At 37.8% G+C, this 23,544-nt stretch overlaps 2 protein-coding genes across 4 annotated transcripts in view; both read left to right on the plus strand.

The window, feature by feature from the left end:
- The first annotated feature begins 1,756 nt into the window (after window positions 1-1,756).
- Window positions 1,757-11,882, plus strand: sp2 (sp2 transcription factor). Of its 3 annotated transcripts, none has more exons than XM_020920131.2 (9): window positions 1,757-1,829; window positions 3,580-3,674; window positions 4,261-4,551; window positions 5,872-6,333; window positions 6,873-7,094; window positions 8,800-9,124; window positions 9,407-9,578; window positions 10,276-10,469; window positions 11,043-11,882. In XM_020920131.2, exons 1-9 carry the CDS (start codon window positions 1,823-1,825, stop codon window positions 11,141-11,143), a joined length of 1,869 nt encoding a protein of 622 aa, XP_020775790.1. In that variant the 5' UTR covers window positions 1,757-1,822; the 3' UTR covers window positions 11,144-11,882. The 3 variants fall into 3 exon arrangements, with proteins under 3 accessions (XP_020775790.1, XP_020775791.1, XP_055014219.1); XM_020920132.2 differs by lacking the exon at window positions 1,757-1,829 and adding an exon at window positions 1,836-2,065 and having other exon boundaries at window positions 4,258-4,551; XM_055158244.1 differs by lacking the exon at window positions 1,757-1,829 and adding an exon at window positions 1,836-2,065.
- A 3,609-nt stretch (window positions 11,883-15,491) lies between these two features.
- Window positions 15,492-23,544, plus strand: part of abcc10 (ATP-binding cassette, sub-family C (CFTR/MRP), member 10) — a 43,206-nt gene continuing 35,153 nt past the window's right edge. Inside the window, 7 exon segments of the mRNA XM_055158238.1 lie at window positions 15,492-15,565; window positions 15,975-16,169; window positions 19,514-19,796; window positions 19,799-20,000; window positions 20,533-21,038; window positions 22,248-22,469; window positions 23,371-23,496. Coding sequence (XP_055014213.1) covers window positions 15,994-16,169; window positions 19,514-19,796; window positions 19,799-20,000; window positions 20,533-21,038; window positions 22,248-22,469; window positions 23,371-23,496 — 1,515 coding nt within the window. The 5' untranslated portion in view covers window positions 15,492-15,565; window positions 15,975-15,993.

Raw genomic sequence — 23,544 nt, forward strand, 5'->3', positions numbered from 1 at the left:
ACAGCTCTACCTTACATTTATTAAATTATAGCTCAACTACTAATTATAGTAGATTTATAGCTCAAAAATACCTAGAAGAACTTGCATTCTGACTGTAAGTGGGGTCTCCTCTCTACAGATCGGACCTGTAAGTTGGCCTGGTTTGGTTTCCAAGATGATTGAAAGGTTTAATATTGTGGAACATTCCAGACAAAGCAATAACATCTCCACGAAGAAAAGCATTTGATAGTCCCTTCACCAATAAAGTTACACAATACACCTTTAATGCAGGAGGGTTGCCCACATGCTTGTCTCTTTAGAGAATCTGAGTATTCAGAATGTTCTAAAAATATAGTATTAAATGTGTCTATATCTTATTATTATCAATAATGTAGAGTAAATCTCTCATCTAAATACAATTTAAATCAAGATAAACATTTTGAAGTTAAATAGTTATTTAGACATTCTGTTTTTAGAGTGTAGTGTATGGCCATATAGTGACGCAGTGATGTAGCTAATAACATGCAAGCTGCAGTCTGTTAATAGGGTCAAGTGCACTCTTTGGTGGAAGAAACATATAGTGAATGAGAATTGTGTGTGTGGATATAGTAAGTGAATAGACAGCGCTAGAGGCAGGATCTTAACTGTGCAAGGCCAGATGGAGATGACAGAAGAAAGTGGAGGATGCACGTGTCATGCAGTTAAACTCAATGTTAAATCTTTTTAGTCACAGTGGTAATGCTCTTATACCCATGTTTTTTGTTAGTTTGTTTTTTGTTCTTTGTTTTTTTGTTTTTTTTTTTTGTTTTTAGACTGAGATTGGTGCTTCCAGAAAACATGAAACTTAGATGAAAAAAGAAAACAAAAACAGTTAATTGTGCAGGCTGGGCTAATAATATTAGTACTTAATTGTGGTGCTGGCATAAATGTGCTCGTAGCCTTGGAGGGAATGGGGACAGGTGGAGATGACATATGACAAACTAGAAGAAAGAAGTGATTTTCCAGGGAATAGAATAAAGCCAAATAATATCACTGTAATTTGAACAGTATTACAATAACAGCAATTATGTTTTACTCTTATATTGGCAGCCAATCTGCGACAACAGCATCTCTAATCACTACCAATCGCATCCACACGGATGGATAAAGTGTTTTGCCCAAGAACACAGCCGCAGTAGGCTATGCACTGGTTGGAGCTGGGATTTAATCACTGGCATTCTGGATATAAAAAGACTACCACTCTACCAAACATATAAACTCCATCTTCAACCATGATTAGACTGGTTACATCATTGTGGGGAGGATCGTGTCTTTCTTTCTTTTCTTTTTTTTTTTTTTAGCCTACTGTTAACAGCTGGCTTTTTACATCGGAACAGCCATCCCTGAGTATCCCTAGTACCACGCATAACGGTCTCGCAGCCCATAATAAACCTCGGGTAGAGTAAACGGGTCAGCCTCCAGACTCTTAAAGCTCATTGAATCGCACAAATGTCATTCTTCTTTGGCCGAACAGCCCCCGGGAGCCCACATTGGCAGCAGAGCACGTCAGTGAAACTTTACCCCTGCTCTAATTGGGCAAATGGCTTTTCTATGTCCATCCTAACAACCCGCCTTCTTTTAGAGCGAACTCAAAATGCTATTGGTTCAACCGTCCTGTTGCTCTTGACGTACTGGAATAACGTTATTTCATTGGTTTGTTTAGTTTTCAATCATAACGCTTACTTAAGCTGATTGGTTGGTTGACCTGTCCGTCATCTGAGTGCTGCCCACGGATTGGTGCAGCGGGGCGGGCGGACTCCTCCATGGGCTCGGTCTTCAAGGCTCACGGAGAGCGAATGTCGTCATGAGCGGTGGGTAGGAATTAAAACATTGGTGTTTATATTCTATCTACTTCTTTTAACGTGATTTTAACTGTTGGCAGAGTCGCGGTGAGGTCTTTACGCTACGCTTAGATATATATTACAGCAATCAGAGCTATAATATGCATCTAAAAAGCAATGCACTTCCGGATAAGGGCTGCTTTTTTCAGCAACGTTATCAAAGAGTTTGACTGGCGAGCTGCGCGTCAGCTAATGCTAATGCTAAAGTAAGCCAGTCTCATTTGGGTTTAATTTATTCTCTCGTATTCCCTATGCATGCTTTATTTAATCTAACATAAAGCTACATAGCATTAGCATTTATCGACCCTATTGTGGTTGTAATATTCGTGTTGACTAAGCTTCAAAGGGATCAATCAGCTTAAGGCAGCGCTAGCCTATCCAGTCCGCTATTCACTGCAGCATTAGCCCAAGCTACATGTCTGTGTAAAACCAACACAGAATTTTTGAGGGCGGCACTGTTTTGAGGCCTTGCTGTGGTTCTAATTATTATAAAAGTGTAAAATAAACGTATATATGGGCTGTGATATTGAGGCGCTCTGAAAGAGTGTCTATTGTGATGAATGAGAAAGTAGCTGATGCTGAGCTGGATGCTTTCACTGCTGATGTGACAAACAGAGCTGCAAGTTTGTCATAGTTTCTGACCCCCAAAATGATTATTGTTTATCTTTTTTTTTTCAAGGCACATATTAACTCAACCAAAATACTATTTACTAAAAGTTGCTGTTGATAATTAAACGTTGGGGAAAAAAAATGTAGTTATGCTTTAAAAGGATAATTACCACTGAACTGTCATTCTGTCATTTGCATTGAGCAGTATGTCATGCACACCCATAACTTCAGACAATTGGATGGGATATTTTGGTATTTCCATGAGGTTAACAGATTTTTGGGAGGATATAAGATGTACAGTACATATTTGGATTGTTGTTAATCAAAACATTTAACACCATTCTGTAAAATCATTTTCAAAATTACCTTATTTAGTCAATATTTAACAGTGCTGCTTCCTCTGAAAGCTTAGGCAAAAGATGCTACTTCTTTATTGATAATTAAACAAAACATATTTGTTACATGTAAAAGCTGATGTTATTTTTTTACCATAATAAACTGTATCACTGTAACAACATCTGTGGCTGTGACAGATTATAATTATTTCTCCAGGGAAAATGCGTAGTGTACAAATGCTTGCTCTGATTTGTGGAGTAGAAGAGTAGATGGTAAATTGTAATGTCTGTAGATGGGCCTTTCTTGTGCTGCCTGCAAATGTCATTAGATTTTCAAACACACAAAATCAAAAATTCATTTTATTAGGTCTTGTTAGGTCTGTACCCGGTTAGTAGACATTTTTGTATTTGTTGCTGTGAGTAGCAAAAATAAGTGGTGCTTAATCCAAACAGTTGTTGATACAATTTATCATACTCAAATCAAAATAGTACTATATATGCAATGTCCTTTGCAAACAAAAGATCCTTTATTTTTTATGAAAAAAAGTAGTTAACCCTGTAGTTTACTTGTCTTCTCTGCAGTTCATATTTAAATCTCTTAAACGTTTATATCCCTGGATATGTTTTAAAATGTGTGCTGTAAATAAAATAATAATTTGGAAATCTATGGAACACTTACAGAAATCACAAATTTCATCCAAAATAATGGTTAAAAAATAAAGACAACCCTTGTCGGTGATCATGTGATCTGATTGTAGAGTGTGTGTGTTCTGCAGAACCACAGGACAACATGGCCGCCACTGTCGCTGTGAGTCCCAGTGAATACCTGCAGCCCTCCACCACTTCCTCCTCCTCCACCTCCTCCACACAGGTCAGTAACATGGTTCAACTATTCCCAAAATGATAGCCTTTAGAGATGATCTATACAGGTATGCCATTATAAGAAACAACATAAACAGTTTATTTATATGTGTGGTTTAAATAAACTTCAAATCACATAGCTTGTATGCGATTTGTAATTTTCTTTATTGATTTCTTTATTAATCACAACAATTATCTAAAAAGGCTTGATAAAGAAATGGGCCTATTCACTTCTTATTCAAAACTGTAGAACTGATAGACCCATACTAATTTTTCTGTTTAGATTATTGAAAGTGGTTAAGTGACATTTTTTAACCTTGTAACATGTGACATGTATGTCCTGGAGTCTGAATATTTAAAATAATCTCTTTTATTAAGTATTGCACTGGGCAGAGAAGGAGAGCAGGTGAAATGAGAAATTTTCTGAGCACTCAAACCTCAAATGCCATATTATATTACTCAAACTTTTCAACTTTTTACCTGCCTTAGAACAACAGATGAAATTTAGCTATTGCGTTGGCATCTCTGGCATTCAAACACATAATATATAATTACATAATATGTCCCTTTTTACCTTCCTCTGTCCCCTGCAGCAGGACTCTCAGCCCTCTCCTCTGGCGCTGCTTGCTGCCACCTGTTCAAAGATCGGCCCTCCGGCAGCTCAGGCCCCAGTCTCTCCTCCTCCAACTCAGCCACAGCCGCGGAGACTCCTGCCCATCAAGCCAGCCCCAATCGCCCCTGCGCCCCCCAAAAATCTTGGCTTTCTCTCTGCTAAAGGCAATGTCATCCAGCTGCCTGCTCTGGGGTCAGCGGCTCCTGGGAGCCCCATAGTACTCACAATACAACAAAGCCCTGCCCGAACCAATGTGCCCAACATACAGTATCAGGTAAAAGCAGTATTTGGTTTTCGGCGTCTATAATGTGATGATGATGTTATATATCCAGATGGGGAGCAAGAACCACTTACTGAACATACATACTTTGCCATGAAATATCAAAAAAAGTAAATGAACATTATCATTTCTATTATTGACCTAACTTGCTGTATTACAACAAAAAATGCATTTAAATAATTCCTTTAGCTGCTCCCCATCTGTATTAAATATTATTGGACTAAAGAATGTTGTGACGTAATCTGAAAGCCAGCAAAGCATTTTTATATACCTTTTTATTATAGGTAGTTTGATTCAGTTTATTTTTATATGGCCCAAAATCACAACTACAGTCACCTTGAAGGGTTTATCAAAACAGAAAGTTAGAAAATCAAATAGCAGTATGTAAGTCTGATAAGATTTTATTTAATTTTTTTTTCATAAGCATTGTATAGCATGTTCAAATCAAATATTGATTTTATTGATAACAGTTCTAATGTTTGTTTATTTATTTACAATACAATTATTTTACATCATTAAAAAGTTGTTTTACTTTTTGTTATTTTTATATAACTATCAAATCAGAGAGCAGAATGTGATCTCACTTTTGAGTTGCTTAAGTGTTATCAAAGAACATGGACAATGACTTTATCAACATTGAAATCCAACCTTGAGATGTTTTTTAATGATTACTATTACATTTTTTTAGGAGCACAGTCTACTCACAAACTTAGAGTTTGGAGATTTATATTGTAAAATTCAATACTATTAAAAAAAGACATAAAACCTTTAGCGTTATCTATACATCTGTCTATATATAGTAACATTTTGAACTGCAACCAAGATGGGTAGATTTTAGCCCATTCCTGATGCTTTGGTAAAATATTGTCTGAATATTGTAATTGAGATAATAAAAAAGTCAAGATCTCAATGGTTGTCAATATCATCCGCATCTACATGAAATTACTCAACGAAATAAAGGTCGTATGTAGGTGTGGGCAATATATTAAAAAATTAACAATGTCACCAAGTACCAAGTATAGTCTCTATATAAATTAAACAATTAAAAAATACAAATTAAAAAAAGGGAAAAAAGCAACTTAATTATAGAAACCTTTGAGTGAGCCATTCACATTTTGTGTGGTACTTTATCTTCAACCAAGACATTTACAGGCACATTTTAGCACATTATGAAATATCATCTAAATATCTATTGATATTTTTTGCGTTATCTCAATTTGATATATTCTTTTTTTTTTTTATTATTCTTTTTTTTTTTATCTTTATCGCCCAGCCCTAAATGAATTGGCTAACTTTTACATTTTGTCCCCATAGATCCAAGCCCCACAGACCATCCAGATGATGCCTCAGGGGGGGCAAATCCAGCTCATACCGAACACAAACCAGGCCATAATCGCTGCTCCAATGACTGTCCCAAGTCCTGCTCCTACTCCCACCCCACCCCAAAAAGCTGTCTCCATCAAACCCTCCTCTGCCAAAGCACGAAAACTGCATCATCAACAACAACAGGCACAACAGCAGACAGCCCAGAACAGCTCACAGAACATAGTGCAATTACCCGGAGGTCTGACTCTGCCTTTGAATGTGGGAGCAACAGAAATGGAGGATATGATCACAGATGCTCATACAGGTCCAAACATTCTGAAAGGTCGTCGTGGGAGGAAGAAAAAGGCCACGACTAATCAAAATCCAGTTACAGTTCAGGCAGAATCCCCTCTGCAGCAGCAAGAGCAAATGGAGACCATTCTCATTGAAGCGGGGGATAATATTATACAGGTAAAATATGGTAATTGTAAACCTCCACCATGAAAGTTACACCCTTGATTTGAGGTGGCCATTTAGTATCAGACCTATTATTTTTGTTAATATATTTAATCTAACAACTGCAGTCATGTTGTCATTCCTAGGTGAACTATGTAACTTTTCTGGTGTGCATTCCACTATCTGCTTGTCTCCACGGAGATGTAATTGCTTTGCCTAGAATTTTCCACAGTTAGGTGGTGTATTTATTCAATCAGATGTTTGTCTTGCTTGAACATTCATTAAATATGCATTCTTCAGTTGCCACAGATCTGATCTATAACCCGGGCAAGTATTGTTACATACATACACGTACTTTGAACCCTTACAAACTACTGTTACTGTAACTGATCATGGGTAGAAAGGAAGAAAAAAAAAGTTTATAAAAAGAGTTTATAAACCCATAACTGTATTCAAGTGAAGCTTCAGTCATATTCAATCTGAATATTACTGCTCTTACTATTATAAATATTGCAATAAATGGTTTAATTCATGTATGTGTCATCTGTACTCAGGCGGGCAACAACCTTCTAATCGTTCAGAGCCCAGGGCAGCCGGCGATGGTGCAGCAGGTGCAGCTGGTGCAGCCCAAGCAGCCCGAGACTCAGGTGGTGCAGATCCCACAACAGGCTCTGAAGGTGGTCCAGGCCGCTTCTGCCACTCTGCCCCCTGTCCCACAACGGCAGAGTGGCCCCACCAGCATCCAGGTGTCTCCTGCCGAGCCCACGCCCACGCAGGTAAGTCAGGCCTGCTTGCTCACTAGGGGTGGCACGGTTCATGAAAAAAAATGAACAGTTCGGTTCGCTTGTCACGGGATGTTCAGGATGTGTGCGTACCATACGGCTTCCACGGTTCCCGGCTTGCGCATTGTAGCCTCATGTCTGTATGTGACCTGTTTCGCTTGGCGCAAAAGAAGAGGTGTGGAGGGTGGGTGCTGCGCATCACATGTAGAAATGGCAAGTAGGAGAGAAGAGGGCCGCCAGGAGATGGAGGATGCGCCAGTGTCGTTGCCTCGCGGGGCCACGGCCGCGCGGAGGCGCGGAGGCGCAGAGGCGGCTCCGCCGGCAGCTGCAGCAAGACGTGCATGCGCGGCGCTGGCTCTATTTGTCGTGGGGGGGCCAATCGGGCTTGACTGGGCATGTTTTGCCATGCAGTGGGGCCAGGTCCTAAGGGCGTGGCATGCATATTTTGCCCTACACGAGCGTAAAAACTGCAACTTTTGGACTTAACTTTTAGAATGCATGGAAAGTGACTGAGGGCGGATACACTGTACACGCTAGACACGCGTGTCAAATTTACTTTTGAAATCCTCGCGTTTGCTGTGGTCAGCCTGTACAGAAGGTAAATACCAGTCTGTTCTGCTGTTAGTTTCACTGTAGACCTGATACAAGTGGCTAAGTGCGCTCAGTCAGGTTTGGTTGGCTTTCTCATTGGCGGGCGTGGAGCCGGCGCTGTGTGTGTGCGCGTCCTGCTGCGGCTGCCAGTGGAGCAGTGCAGTGGAGCCAGGCCCTTAACCTTGTCGCCAAGAGCGCAGTCTCACTAAACCAAGTATCCCAACTCCTGAGGAGGGTTAGGAAGGTGGTAAAATTTTTTCACCGATGCACAACAGCTGCCTATGTCCAATAATAATGTGCTTAAAGTCAAGTCAAATTCAGTTTGTGCATCATTACATTGCTAACTATAATTTCATAACTTTTTTAATGCTGTATCCTAAATTGTGGATAATTAAGCTAACATAGCATGTGATGAAGTATATTTCTGGAGAATAAAGATTTAAAAAGAAAAGATGACAACAAGAACCGTACGGACCCGTACGGAACCGAAAACCGTGATGTAAAACTGCAATACGAACCGAATCATGAATTTTGTGAACCGTGCCACCCCATTGCTCACAGTAATTTTTTTGTGCAATAAAAAAAAAAAAACAACACAGGTAATTAAATAAATGCTTTTATTTTAACATTTTTTGTGGGCTTTAACTTTTGAGCAGTTTCTTTCTCTACATCTCCTTGGTTCTTAAGCCAAGCACCACCAAAAGAAAAGGCTTTTTGAGTAACACCAGATACGATGGGAATATTACATGTTTAAATTAAACCAAGTCTAAAATTGGACTACACCATTGCTACACTATAGCTCTTATCAAGAAATGATGCCATCAAAGCCCAAAAACTAGATACAACCGACTAATTGCAAATATTCAAAATGTGAAGGACCTGGTGTACCACCAGAAACACTGCCCTACTGAAGCGCACAATTTACATATTTTATTAGCATAACTTCATGAACAGAGAGGAATCCTGCACCGTCTTACTTGTAAATTGTGAATTTTATTAAGACATTGGATTAGCATTTTTGTGTAGTCGGTCAAATTAGCACTTAGCTCAATTTTGATGTTTTTGCTGGGCTCTCGGCTTTGGTAATAATTTCTCTTTTTTCCTCCAGTTTTTATTCAAGACGACTTCTGGTGAATGGCAGGCAGTGCAACTCCAGGAATCAACGTCACAAACAACAATGCCCTCTGTTGCCACAGCTACAACCCCAGTATCTACAGCATGTTCACCTACATCAACCAATAGGAAGTCAGCGCAGGGTGGGGGACGGAAGGAGCGGACTCTTGCTAAAATTGCGCCGGCTGGAGGAGCGATCGGAGGAGGCGTGATCACCCTGAACTCTCCCCTGTCTCCAGCTCCACAACAAACTGTTCAAACCATCAGCATCAACGGGGTCCAGGTGCAGGGCGTCCCTGTCACCATTACCAATGCTGGAGGTGAGCTTTAAAAACAATGCAATAGTTTGCTCTGAATTAATTTTAGACATACTAATGTCTTGAACCTAGACACTTTAGACTCAATGTATTTTTTACAGGAAAAATATAATTCACACCCAAGTGATCTGATTATAATTATTAAAAAAACATTTAAAAAAATGATTAGTCAAGGGCAAGAACAATTAATCAGTGTTTTCAGAACTTGAAAAATATTGATACAGCATCTCATTTGGACGTTATGAAATGGCATGCAATTAAAATGCTTGCTTGTGTGTGTCCCAGGCCAGCAGCACTTGACAGTCCAAACAGTGCAGGGCGGAGGACTGCAGCTCGCGGCTCTGAACCAACCCACAGTCCAGGTGGATTCTCTGACGCTGGAACTGCCTCCGGGGCCAGGAGAAAAGAAGAGGAGGGTGGCTTGCACCTGCCCCAACTGTAAAGACGCAGACAAGAGGTGAGCAAGAGAATATTGGGAAAGAAAGAGCCTAGGTTACAATTCTTATCATTGCTGTCACTGCACTACACACTTCTTGACTAAATTATATTTTTTACTCATTTGAGCATAAAACTAAACTAAATCATGATAAGATCAATGTCTTTCAGTGATTCATGATCTACTGAAACTATATTGGCTTAGCAATTCTTATTTGACAATTTTTCAAAATACCTTTTTGGAGTAAAATAATATCAAATATAAGACAAGAGTAAGCACCCACATCAATTTATAAACTTATTGAAAACTTGGGTATCACCACTTAGTATACCTTTTACTAATAGTTTGCCAATTAGATTTAGCTCATTGTCCATGCTTGTTTATGCAAAATACATTTTTCCTTAGGGTTAGTTATTGGTTATATGGTTATTTCTTGCAATCAGTACTCTTAGTTACAGTTCATTGGTGGTGTTAGCAACGGGTGCAAGGTGATTTATAATAAAAACTAATGGCTAAATAACATCTTGCTTACTTAGTCAGTCCTTAGTATGTGGTCCACAAATGGAAGTGTTACCATAACTTCTTTTTAGTGATAGAAGATTATACTGCAGAGGATTTCCATAATAATCTTTTTTTTTTTTTTTTTTGAAGGAAACCCCATACACTGAAAAAGAAATATAGGTGTTGCATGCGTTATTGCCATGTGTCTTGGTTGCAGGCCCGGGGAGGTGGGTAAGAGGAAGCACATCTGCCACGTTCCTGGTTGTGAGAAAACGTTCAGGAAAACATCTCTGCTGCGTGCACATGTCAGGCTCCACACTGGGGAAAGGCCCTTCGTGTGCTCCTGGGTTTTCTGTGGAAAGAGGTTCACGAGGAGCGACGAGCTGCAGAGGCATGCACGCACACACACAGGTAACCACAATAACACAAAACATGCACAGATATACAGTACATGTCCAACAGTCCACCAGCTACAGTAGTCCTGACCAAGTCTTAAGATCTAGAGACAACTGCTCTTCCTGACAGGTTGCCCCTGTGGCCTACAAGGATGGATCAAATGCAGAAAAAACTGACATAAAAACATACCTAATGCTTGTTTGACTAACTTGACAAAAATGTAAATGTTATTCTAATAAAATATATACAAGAACTATTACAATTGCTTGTGTAATTAGTAATTACAGGGTTATGGGCAGTTGTAGACAACAGGTGTAAGGCTTGAATGCAGGACAATACAGCATTACTCAGGCATGCATGAATCAAAATACAACTCTCAGTAAACATATGATGATGGAAAACCATAATGTCTTTCAATGAAACACTGGCTATGTCTGCATGCACACCAAAAATCTTGGTTTCTCGAGTTACCAGATTAGTGAAATGAGATTTTCTGTGCAGTTTTTTTTTGGCAAGGAAATGTTTTTGAAAGGGACAATCAAATATGACACAAGTGAAAGACTGAAAGAGATCTTTTTTTTTTTGCAGGGGACAAACGATTCGAGTGCAGCCAGTGTCAGAAACGCTTCATGAGGAGTGACCACTTGACGAAGCATTACAAGACTCACATAAACACGAAAAACCTGTGAGACCTTAACTTAAAAAAAATGAACGTTTTGAGAAAAAAAATCTCACTAATATTTAACTGTGTACGATGAGGAGCAGCGGCCAGGACGGGACCCTATGACTGTCCCACAATGGGATCAACTCCAGAAAGTGTCTCGAAGCTAACATAGTGTACAGACTTCATACTTATTAACAACTTTTTATCAGCAAGAAAACAAGATGGTGATGCTTTTTATTTAATTTAATTTATAGACTTCAAATCATCAAACAACAGTGACTTTTTTATTATTTAGCTTCAAGATTGGATTTTCTCTGCAAAAAACTTTGGTTTGTATGTAGAAAATGAGAAAGATATTATGCCTTGGCCCAAAAGATGTTGAATTGTAATTATTTAATACAACTTTGTTTTACTTAAGTTTTGAGCGGAATTGTGAGTTTTATTTTAGAAATACAGTGCTTCTGCAAAATTATAGTTAAATTGTGGTGAATGTGGTACCAGTGGCCTTTATGGTATATCATTTGCTAATTGAATTGAATGGAGGTAAATGAATGACCTGCCATCTTAAAACATATTTATATTTTAATTAAACTAATTTATGGCATACTTAATTTTCAAGCTTTCTTCCTCAAGCATAGGTGCAATTTAAGTGCACTATGTAACTTTTCTGATGGAAAGGTTAGCCATCTGCTGGTGTCCATGGAGATTTTATTGCTTTGTTATGAATGAGCCACAGTATGGCATTAAACTCTATCTTGCTTTTATTCAGTAAAAGTTTTATTGCTCAAAAATACCTTGAAAATACCTTGAAAACACATTCTTGCAGTGTACAGGATCGCCTCTCCACATCTGTAATTTGCTTGTCTCCATGGTGATTGAGGTTTATGCCATACTGTGGAACATTCCAAAAAAGCCAGAACGTCTTCATGGAGACAAGCAGGTGGCAAGCCCTCAACTAGAAAAGTTACAAACTAATTCTTACATAATAATCTTAAATAAGTCAGTGGTTGTCAGTTTTGTCCACTTTTTTGTTCCTGGTTAGAACTGCATTAGAAGTGATATAATTCCTCTTTTAGACATAGTTTTAAGGCCTAATCTTTGTTAAAATGTGCAAATATCATTCAGTTAAAAATGGCTTTACTGTATACCATAAGTGTTTTCCTAAACTAGAATAAATCCAAGTCGGGTGCAGACCCTTTAATCTTAATTTAGTTCCTGGAAAAGTCCTGTTATGGACCTGGTCTAGATCTGGTGGTGCTCGGAAATCCAAATATTTTTCTATAGTGATACTTGTGAATTTTGGTATTTGTGATCCACTGAACTAATTTATGATTTCCTGTTAATCCATCAATTTAAAAGTAACAATATTTTCCCTGCTCACATTTGATTTCCATTCATCTTGTCCATAGTCTGTAAAGACAAAAACTAAAATATGTTGTTTTGCAATGTCCTTAAAAGCTTTTCTGGTGAAGAGTCCTGGCCCCTGCTGGTCTCCATGGAGATGTTCTTGCTTTGCCTGGAATATTTCACTTCACAATATAGCCTGTCTCATCACGTCACCAGAGAGACAAGCAGATGACACCACCAGTACAAGTTATTGGTCAGGACTGTGGAGAGGCGACCATACTCACAATAGATATTAAGCAATAAAACACCTGTAATGTAATAGATAAGATAATGCCAAACTGTGAAACATTCTGTCTGTGAAAAGCAGTGCAATATCTTTTCCATAAACAAGCAGGCAGTGGGCTCCTCACCAGAGAAGTTACAAGGTGCACTTTTACCAAAACACCTTTCTCTCCTTATCTGCATAATTTATTAAATTACTTTAAAATGGTACTTAAATATCACACCCCCACTACCCACTCTTTAGATTTTTCCCTTATTTCTGTATCATTGGGTTGATAAATCTTGAACATAGACTGTATAAAGTCTATGCTCTTGAACGTTCTTGTGGCTCCATCTAGTGGTGATTCTTTAACGCTGTCAATTCAAGTGATCGAAATTATAAGACATCAGGCAAATTTTTAATGTTACTGATTTACAGTATTTACAAAATGATCATAAATATACTAAAGAGATTTCAAATAACATTGTCCTTATTCTATAATAAGCATAACCATTGAGAAAATACCAGGGATTGTCCCCTAATTGAGAAACTAACTCTAAGACCAGTATTGGTTCAAATAGTTCCTGCTTTAGTCCTGGTTTAGTTCTACTTTGCTCTCAGCTAAATTTTAGTTGTTAGCATTATCAGCTGTCATTAAGGCAATTTTACTTTTAGTTTAGTTTATTGCGACCTGTATTACTTTGCTTCTGTTTGATTTTCCAAACTTCTAACAATATCTCAAATTCTGCCTTTTACAAAATACATCTTGTTTCACTTAGAGGACATTTTTGGAATTAGAAATTATGCATTACTTGTATTACTTTAAACTATGGAGTACATTTACAATCACACTGAAGCAAAAATACCTTTGTACACAATTCTCTGATATGCTGTAGCGTTAATATGGGGTTCATTGTGCTGTTCATTGTACTGTTAAGCTATGATTCAATTACATATGTAATAATGTATTAATGGAAAGTAGGACTAAACTAGGACTAAATCAGCACTGTACACATTTTCAGATGGCATCCTAGAAATGAGTTTAATTCTATAAAATACCTTAATATTCTTTTTAATATTTGAGGTGGCTATTTTATTAAGTATTTATATTAGTTATTTATAACCAAGAATCACTTCTAAATATGTTTGTTCAAAGTTTAGATCTGTAAACCGTATATAATTACTTGATTCTTCTGAAGTTTTATCCCTTTCGGATTTCCATAATTTGGAAAGTAATTTAGATATACAAGTTTGTAGAGAAAATGCAACGGTGTATGTCTGTCTCATAGTCATATTTAATCATAGTTTACAAGATAAGTATCCCATTAAACGGAATCTAAAAGTTCAATAATGCTTTATAAATAACTTTGTAAAACTTTGCATTCTAAATTATTTACCTTTTGAAGGTGATTCATTTCAAAAGGTCAATATTTTGTACTGCTTTTTGAGAATTGCTTGTACATAAAATTTGTGTCTTTCAAAGGCCCAGTAAATGTAGGAGGAAGCTGCTGATATTAGAAGGATTTTTGTACAGTGTGTAAAAATAAAATGTTATTGTGAAACTTGACTCCTACTTTGTTAAAGATGTTAAGACCCTTTTCTATTGAATTACTGTTGCCTTAGACACTGTATCTGCAAATAACTCCTTCCTGTTAATATATTTTGTTTGTCTTATAACTTAAGCTCAACTTTTGTGCAAAAATTGAAATCACAAAATCCAAATTTGTAAAACATTGATCTTGATGGTGAATAAATATGAGAATATTTTTAAATTGTTGATATTTTTATTGGTTTTATTCTCCGGTGTGCTTCTTGGACCTAAATGTACAGCCAAAGGCCCGTACAATCAAATCAGGATACTTGTTCCAAAAACATCTATCCAAGAACTACTCATTTAGATTCAAGATTAAATGACTAACCTTACTGTTGAAACAGTGACTAAATCAGCCCTCTTCTAAGTATGAAATTGAATCAGATTATAAAAAGTGCAAAATGAACACATGTAAATTAAAGAATTAAGGAATTAACTAATTTCACTCATTCATTCCACTCTAATTATTCTGTTGGCCTAAACTGTACAATTTAAGATTACAAATGAATGTTTTTGCATATTTGTGTGATAAAACACTATTACTACTACTACTATACACAAACTACTGGTCCTTACAAACAGAAATAGCAACTGTATGAAGAATCAGAAATAAATCAGTTATTCTGATTACTTACATCAGATGTAACTGTAGTCCATATCACAATAATTAAATTACTAATTAAGATGATAAATTATTTCAATTATCAATCAATTACATTCATCTGTTAATTACTTTCAAGGCTCACTTAGAATACATACTTTGTTAAAATATAGGCCTTATATTCTCCACTTTAATTGTCTGTTCACATTACAAAACAAATTGTCAGCATTTAGATCTGTTTAGCCCTGCCATAACAAATTTTGAACAATATGCAAAAATATTGAAACAACTCTATTATTTTCAATGTGTTGAAATTTTTGGAGAGCTGATCACAGAACTTTCATATAATCTTCTTAGTTCTTCTGAGTTTTATTATAGAACATAGAACTATAATAAAATCTTCTTAGTTCCTCTAAGTTTTATTATAGAACATAGAACCATAATAAAATCTTGTTTGTTCTTCTAAGTTTTATTATAGATCATATAACTATAATAAAATCTTCTTAGTTCTTCAAAGTTCTTATTATAGATCCATGTTATAGATCCATGGGTTTGATGGATCTTTTTTTTTTCTTTCTCTGACATCATCAGTGTGCGCCGCTGTGATGTTCGCTGATGCAGCACCCGGCAGTAGGCAGTGTTTTTTGTAAGATTTTATTGTTTTTATGTCGATATTCTTCATCAGTATCTGTAGATTTTTATTACAAATGTTTTGAAATGATTATACTCAAATTTATGAGGTTGTCGTTGTTTAAAAGCTGTGATTATAGCCTGAATTCCTGAACAAAATAGCCTAACCCAAAACAAAATCTGAGTGACTTCTGTACAAGAGCCTCGTGCAATATTTTGGATTTGGATTTCACATCGATCAATTCTGTATTTATTATTAATAATAAAATTTACGTTTAATTACTTTGTATAAATTAACGCTTTGTTGTGGTCTCCTCCTCACCCACCTGCTTCTCGCTTTGGACTTGCAAAGAGCAACCAGGGCTGGACTTTGGACTTGGCCTAAAGCAAAGCTAAATCAACCAAATTATTCTGTTTATTTCCAGGCAGTAAAGTAGCATCAGCATGTTGGACTCCAGTCCGTCTGAGCTGCTGGCTGCGCTTTGTATCAGCGATGGGGAGAGTTTGTTTCCTGTTTGGGAGAATGGACACGTCGGTATTTGTTTTAATGCGCTGGTTTTGGGAGCTCTGCCTCATGCTGCTTTGGCCGTGGCTAGTGCTGCGTATCTCAGTGTCCACAGGTAAGATTCAGCTAAAGAAAAGATAAGTGACAGTTGGCTTAGATAGACAGCCACTACATTTCTTACAGTAAAAATAAAGCCAGCTGTGGCTGCAGAAGTATCTTTCTTTCACAGATGAGATCACTATAATCTAGTAGGCCAATAATTTTTAAGATAGATGCTGGGAGCTACAATGAATATTGTTGAAATGTACATTTTTGTTGTAATACAATCAGTGCATGAATCTAGCTCTACCCTTTGGATATTTCATGGCAAAGCATAGTGTAATCAACTGGAAAAACTGGCTCTTGCCCCCATCTGGCAGTATGACATCACATTGTAGGATATGAAAAATAGGGACCTTATTACTGCCTATTGCTTGCTGTCTGTTACGCTATTTTAAATTCTACCCCGAATTGTCCTTTATTTGAAATGCTCATATTTAAAGAAATTGGTCACCAAAATAGCCACAACTTTCCTCAGCCACTTCTTACACATATGTTTTGTTAGAGTTATCAATATTTTTTAAATAAATGTTTCAGGGTAGAGTCATGTTTTAGCTGTTAAGAGTGATTACTTAAATTTGTAAGTTATAGATTTTGTGCGTGTGCATCAGCAATACTAATTTTTCTGTTAAAATATTACTATAATCACTGTTGGGCAAGTTACTTTAAAACTGTAATGCGTTATTTATTACTTATTACTGTCATTTCAAAGTAATTCGTTACATTACAATATTACTGCATTTAAAATGTAAGGCATTACATTACTATTGCATTACTTTAAGTTACTCTCACCAAAATAACTGCGAAAAAGCTGAACTTTTGAGCCGTATATGGACTGAACCAGGACTAAACAAGGTCTAAACCAGGACTAAACCAGAGCTGAACCAGGACTAAACTAGGACTATAACAGGACTAACCTCAGACTGATTCCAGGACTAAAGAGGAGGACTAAACCAGAACTGAACTAGGACTAAAACAGGACTCACTGTCAGGATGGGCTCGAAGGTGACCGCAAGAGAAAGGACCGGCTTTGCTCCGCACCTCATGGAGGTAAGAGCGGCTGCCGCCCGATCGCTCTTTATGGACCCTGCTGCTCAGGCTCACGGTCCTGATTTCAGCAACTATTTGCGGGTACAAGACCCGGTGCAAAACTCTGCTACAGCGCGTAACTTCTACCTTCCTTCAGCGTGTCCAGAAGTCCAACTTTTTGTGCGATGGTTTGCATCGTCCTCTGTCTTTTGGGTGTGAGCGCAGGAGACTTTGTCGGTGCAGAACGTTTCGTCGACGTTGTGGATTTTGTCGGAGAGAAAACTTGCAGACATACAGCACTTCAGAAGCACACTGCTACAGATTGAACATTTATTTAAATTTGGCAGCTGAACACATTCTGTACTGTACTGTACAGTAGACAGGAGTCCCTTAGCCGATCAGGACACAGCGGGAGGAACGCAATACGTGTTCATACACTAAAAACAAAAGGCATGCAAAATTGCACAAAAAAAAAAAAAAAATTCTAAAAATCAGCGAAACAGCGAGACCGCGAAAAGTGAATCGCGTCAGAGCGAGGGACGACTGTAAACCAGGTCTAAACCAGAAGTGACCCAGGTCTAAACCAGGTCTAAACAGCGTAGAGTTCGGTCCTTTCACCCGCGGTTAACTGAAGGTTTATCCGGCCGCGTCTCCGGCGTTTCACCGCTGCTGATTTCACGGTGATTTTAGCGAATTTCTATGAAGAAAAACCCACCACTTCAATTCAGGTTAAAAAAAAGCATTGTAACGCGCGTTACTCACATTTGTACCGAGTAAAATATTACAATTTTTCCCCCTGTAATGCCTTACATTACTGCGTTACAGCAAAAATCAACGCATTACTGTAATACATTACTTTTATAATACATTACTCCCAACACTGACTATAATGTTTAAGCTCTTAAAGATTTGTCTAGACTGTGCAGATGGGTGGGACTACCCGTAAGCGTCAGCATCATTGCTCTGTACAGTAATAGCTGTAAACAGAGGCTTCCTTTTAAATCCATTGAGGAAGAGTTCAAAGTTACGAGGGCAAGAGAAGTGATCCAGTGCCAGGAACCATCAGGTCCAAAGGTTATCTATCGGGGCAGGAGTGCCAGTAAAAACTGGAAGGAAATGGAGGACAGGAGGCAGGGAGCTGAAGTAAGGTTGCATCACAAAATGGTCATGGGAGCTATAGCTAAGGGGAAAGTCAGCCTCAGGTACCTGGAGGATCCTAGATTTAATGAGGCTCAAGGAAAAGAAAAACATAATTTCCAGGATGAGAGCAGAAGTAGAGGAAGAGAGAACATTTAAAGCAGTCGCAATAGGGTGCATGGACTAAGTAGCAGGCAAGAGAGCGACAAATAACCTGGAATGACCTCTGGAAAATGCATCCCCAAAACATCTAATTCCTCCCAGTCCATCCAACCTGCACTAATGGGGCCTCATGTCTGCAGTGTGGAAATATGTATACATTGGCACACATCTTAAGTTGCTGTCCATGAGCCCTTGCTGATGGTCATTACATTTGGCAGCACAATCAGGTTCTTTGCTTTATTGTTTAACACAATCAGCAGCTGTAGGAAGAAAGGGCTTGTGAAAATGCAGAAGGGATTGCTATTCTCTGCCCAGGACTGGAGAGTGGAGGTTGACCTGGACAAACAATAATTGCCACCACACATGACAAAGACAATGTTGCGGCCAGTGTTGTGGTCGAACTCCTCAAAGCAGACCCTCATGATTGAGCTCACTGTTCCATTGGAGGAGCAAATGGAGGAAGCCCGTGAGCAGAAGAGGGACAAATACTAGGAGCTGAAATCAAACTTCCAGAATGGACGCTGGCAAGCCAAATGTTGGCCCATGGCGGTTGGGTGCCGGCGATTGGGTTTCGAAGCTTGGCAGGCCAATCACCGCATGCAAGGCATTCAGTGCACTCTGTGGGTGAGAAGTCCCAAGCCATATCTGCCACCACACACACAGCAGAGAAAGCGTCTAGATGGCTTTGGTTGAATGGGGGGATTGTTGGGTTGCTGCTAGGACACTGACTGGGTAATGGTCAGCCCTAGTCTGGTTGCCTAGGTGAAAGTGTATGATGTTTTAAAGACCTAAAACACCCTGTGACCCTAGGAAACATTTCTGATTTTGTGCCCTAGTATAACGTTCACCAAGAATGTATCTGTTCGAAGTATCATGTTTAAACTCTTGATTCTCTTGACTCGAGTCAAACTAATCTTCAAAATATTTATAAGCTATAGTTATATTATTCTTTACCCAACTATTCAGTACAAATAACCACCCATATAATTGTATGTGTTTTTATTTTTATTAATCCGTTTTGTCTCTCTACAGGATCGGCAGTCTTCAGTCCTCTCCTCCTTGTGGCTGGTCACTTAGACTCCTCTCATCTGTCCTCCTCTCTCTCCTCTTCACTGTGGACCTCATTGTAGTGTCCATTCTACACCAAAAAGACATGTACCTCTCAATCCTCACCACCAGTTGTGGGCTTCTGGGCTGGACTATTCACTCTGGAGCCATTTTTGTTCTCCAAAAATCAATCCACAGAAGAGGCAGAGGACCCATGCTACTTTTTTTACTTGTGTTGCTGTCCATTCCAAATCTAGTTTTTATATTATTGGACTTATTGAATCAGATCACTATTCAAACATGGTCAAGCCCCTAAAAGTGACACAGTTCGCTGTAGCGTCTAGCCGCGCATTTGTTTTGCTTCTTTATCTTTTGGCTTATTTGTTTCCTTGTGTAAGAGATGCTGGATATACTTTATATGTGAATGCAGTGGATGGATCACCACTTATTCCCGATCAAGAGTTGGACACAGGTAAGACGTTATGATAATTTAAATAAATTTTTCTAAAATGAATGAATATTTTGAAATAATTATGACATTCAGACAGTGGATAAGATCTTGGAACCACTAATCTTCGATCGTCAAGGGCACAACGAAACAAACAACATAAAATATTACACAGCACATTAATGCATAAATACATTTTAATCACAAAAGACAGACAGGATCTACAAGTTCTAAAGTTCTAAGGTAAAAGCATTGCACATATTTGGATCTGCTTGGGGTTATTGCACAGAGAAAAAACAACTGGGCCCTTGAAGGCCTTAAGGTGCAGTTACAATAAAGTCATGTTCTAAGCCCATAACAATGACTAGGAATGCCACAATATATAATTTTTGGGTTACGATTATCTTTAATACAATATCATTAGTCTAGTAGGTGACCAGGTTAATCAAATAAAACTTTCTGAATGATAAATGATGTTATTTACTTTAACGTATAAAAAGCAATTAAGCATGTGGATTCTAGAAGTAATTGCATGTAAATTGTTTTTTCTTTGCAGGTGAGATGGTTGGAGAAGATGGGAGCTCCTTTTTTTCTTGTCTTTTCTATTTGTGGCTCAGTCCTTTGCTGCTCAGAGGCAAAAGGGGGGATTTGAACCGACCTGATGATGTATACCACTTACCTTGGGCTCTCCGAACTAGCGTTATCTCCCGCCATTTTCAAAAAAGCTGGGATCACTGCAGAGGCCAAACTGTCCTGAACCAGGATAACGATTGGCCAAGTCCAGTCAGTAGCTCCCATTCAATTCAAGACACTGTAGAGTTAGAGGGAGATGTTTCACTCATAAAAGTGTTACACAAAGCATTTGGATTGAAATATTATTCTCTGGGGTTGATGAAACTGACGGTGAATATTTTGTTATTTTCTGGACCACTTCTTCTGAGCAGTTTGGTGAATTTTATTGAGGAAAAAGATGCCCCTCTCAGCACTGGGGCCTGGTGTGCTTTTGGACTCTTTGCCTCCACTCTAATGACATCGCTAATCAGGAGTACATATGTGTTTCAGGTAAGTAGCTATCCATGGATTTCAAATTTAGGAGCGTTGCCATATTAATTAACAATTTAAAACAAATTATTTTATCTTTTGAGATTGAAAATGTTGGAGGAACACAAAGCTGAAACTCATTATTAAAAATTTTACATTTCATGTAATTGTTTAATGCATTTGTCATGTCTGTTATATTAATGTATGTATTATTTTAGCACAACTCAAAAAAAAAATCCTTCCTTTATGCTACAAACATGTTCTGAAAAGTAATCAAATTAATCAAATTAATCTATTAATCTATTAGTCTATTAGTCGTAAGCATTATGCTCCGTGTAGCATATATGTAAATGCTGGCCAAAAGGGATAAAAAGATTATTGTAGGCTAGATCAGAATTTAAGGATCGGCTCTCGGAGGTGCGTGACAAAATAAAGAAAGGCTAATAATAGAGAGGCAATGATTTTGATTTTGTGGCTGGTGCCGTATATTAACTGTGATTTAAAGGTGAAACATTTAAACAAAAAAAACAATATGTACAAAATCTGCAGATTCTATTATCAAGCTTGATACCAATAGTAGTTAAGGTACTTTAAGGTAGTAAAATGTTGTTTCAACAAATAACAGATTTCTTACAATCAATGTGTGACCATATACAACAGTTTAGAGTAGTATAGTCCAGTGATTTTTCCCAACACAATTACTGCAACCGCAGTAGTCACTAATTCGCTTTCCACAAAATAGTAGTTGAATTATTTGAGTCCAGAATGATGATGGGGGTTTACGAATTGTCCTTAGAGCATGAAACACAGTTTGTAGAAGCGAGTAATGAGATGGGGCAGTCATGTGGGAGTGTGCACCGAGACAAGGGCCACCATCACCGCGAGCGGCTTTAATTTCTTTTGTTTTTAATCAAGCAGCCCTTTATGGGATTCTTGTTTTAGTTTAGCAGTCTGTATTTCAGTTTCTTTCAAATGTAAATGCTCTTTGAACTTGTGTGAACTGAATCATGATTTCTTGAAAAAGAACTCATCTGATTGCAAAACGGTACAAATATGTTTCCAAATCCATAAAAGCATACTCCATGACACTTTTACTTAAGTATTGTAATAAACCAATCTATCCTTATTTATAGAGCCATTTTCAGCACTCACGGTGACCAAAGTGTTTTTCCAGTAACAACAATTAAAGAGCAAAATCATATACTTCCTCTGTTCTCTGTAATGTTTCAGATCTCTAAAGTTTCCCTGTGTGCCCGGGCGGCTCTGATCTCCTCCATCTACAGTAAAGCTCTGCGTGTTTGTGGCAGTGGGCTTAGTGGATTCTCTCTGGGAGAAGTGGTGAACCTCATGAGCACTGACACAGATCGCGTTGTCAACTTCTTCAACAGCTTCCATGAACTCTGGAGCCTACCCTTCCGCTTCACCATCGCCCTGTACCTCCTCTATCTGCAGGTGGGGGCAGCTAATTAATAGCCACTCTTCATGGGTATCATCTTCCTCTTATTAACAATTCACAAAGATATAATATTTGGTATATAAGACAAGACACAAAAATAGGACTAGAAGAAGAACTATTCATTATGTCTAAGAACTAGACATAATGAATACTCGGTATATTAAGTTCACAAATTTGGCCTCAGCATTTTTTCTTTAATTAATTTAATATTTTCAATGTTAGTATAGGACTGCTTTTTGGAACTACAAATTCTCAAGAAATGTAACTCACCAGCACATTTTTCCAATGTAAACTCATACATAAAAAAAATCTCGTGATAATTTTTCTTATGTGTGCACAACCTTTTGGCAAGTTTAACTCAGGAGATATTGTGGCACAAGATCTTGTCCCATTCTTAATAATTACTATATCGACTTATCGTTAATTAAAAATAATAAATGGAACAGTAATTTTTGCTCTTTTTTGTGTTCTTTTTCTTCCTACTTTTGGAGAACAGTTTATTTGTATATGTACTGTGGTCTGAATATCTATTTATCTGAATCTATGACTCATTATTGATGTAAACTTTGACTCCTTATTGTTGTAAACTTTATTTATTTATTGCAGCTCATGTGTTTTAGTAAGATTGTACGTTATATTATTACAGTATTTTCGCTCAGTAAGTTCTGTTTTTTCATATACACTCAAAACAGCAACTTGAAGTTTAATTTATTTAAATAAATACCAAAATTATAATGCTTCTTATTTTTGCAGAATATACAAAAAAAAAAAAGTGATATGATAAAACCACCTGTGATATTGTGAGGCACTGCACTTATATACTGGCAAAAATATAACAGTAAAGCAGCACAATGAGTCACTGTAACCTTCTCAATCTTGTTCCTCCTCTGCTTGCAGGTGGGTGCGGCATTCCTCGGTGGCCTCATGGTGGCGCTGTTACTGGTGCCCTTCAATAAGTTCTTGGCTTCAAAAATCATCAAGAACAATAAGGAAATGCTTAAACACAAGGACAGCAGAGTCAAGGTGAGAGTAGATGAATAGGATTAGGACTTTAGTTTAGTCCAGGTTTGT

The sequence above is a fragment of the Boleophthalmus pectinirostris genome, unplaced genomic scaffold (assembly GCF_026225935.1).
Source record: "Boleophthalmus pectinirostris isolate CB_2022bp ecotype Guang Dong unplaced genomic scaffold, ASM2622593v1 HiC_scaffold_22, whole genome shotgun sequence".
Classification (NCBI taxonomy): Eukaryota; Metazoa; Chordata; class Actinopteri; order Gobiiformes; family Gobiidae; genus Boleophthalmus; species Boleophthalmus pectinirostris.

Bases quoted from the DNA above. Each gene is read 5' to 3' on its own strand.
- sp2 (XM_020920131.2), top strand. The intron at 9,579-10,275 runs GTGAGCAAGAGA...TCTTGGTTGCAG, and splicing joins TGTAAAGACGCAGACAAGAG to GCCCGGGGAGGTGGGTAAGA. The intron at 10,470-11,042 runs GTAACCACAATA...TTTTTTTTGCAG, and splicing joins GCATGCACGCACACACACAG to GGGACAAACGATTCGAGTGC.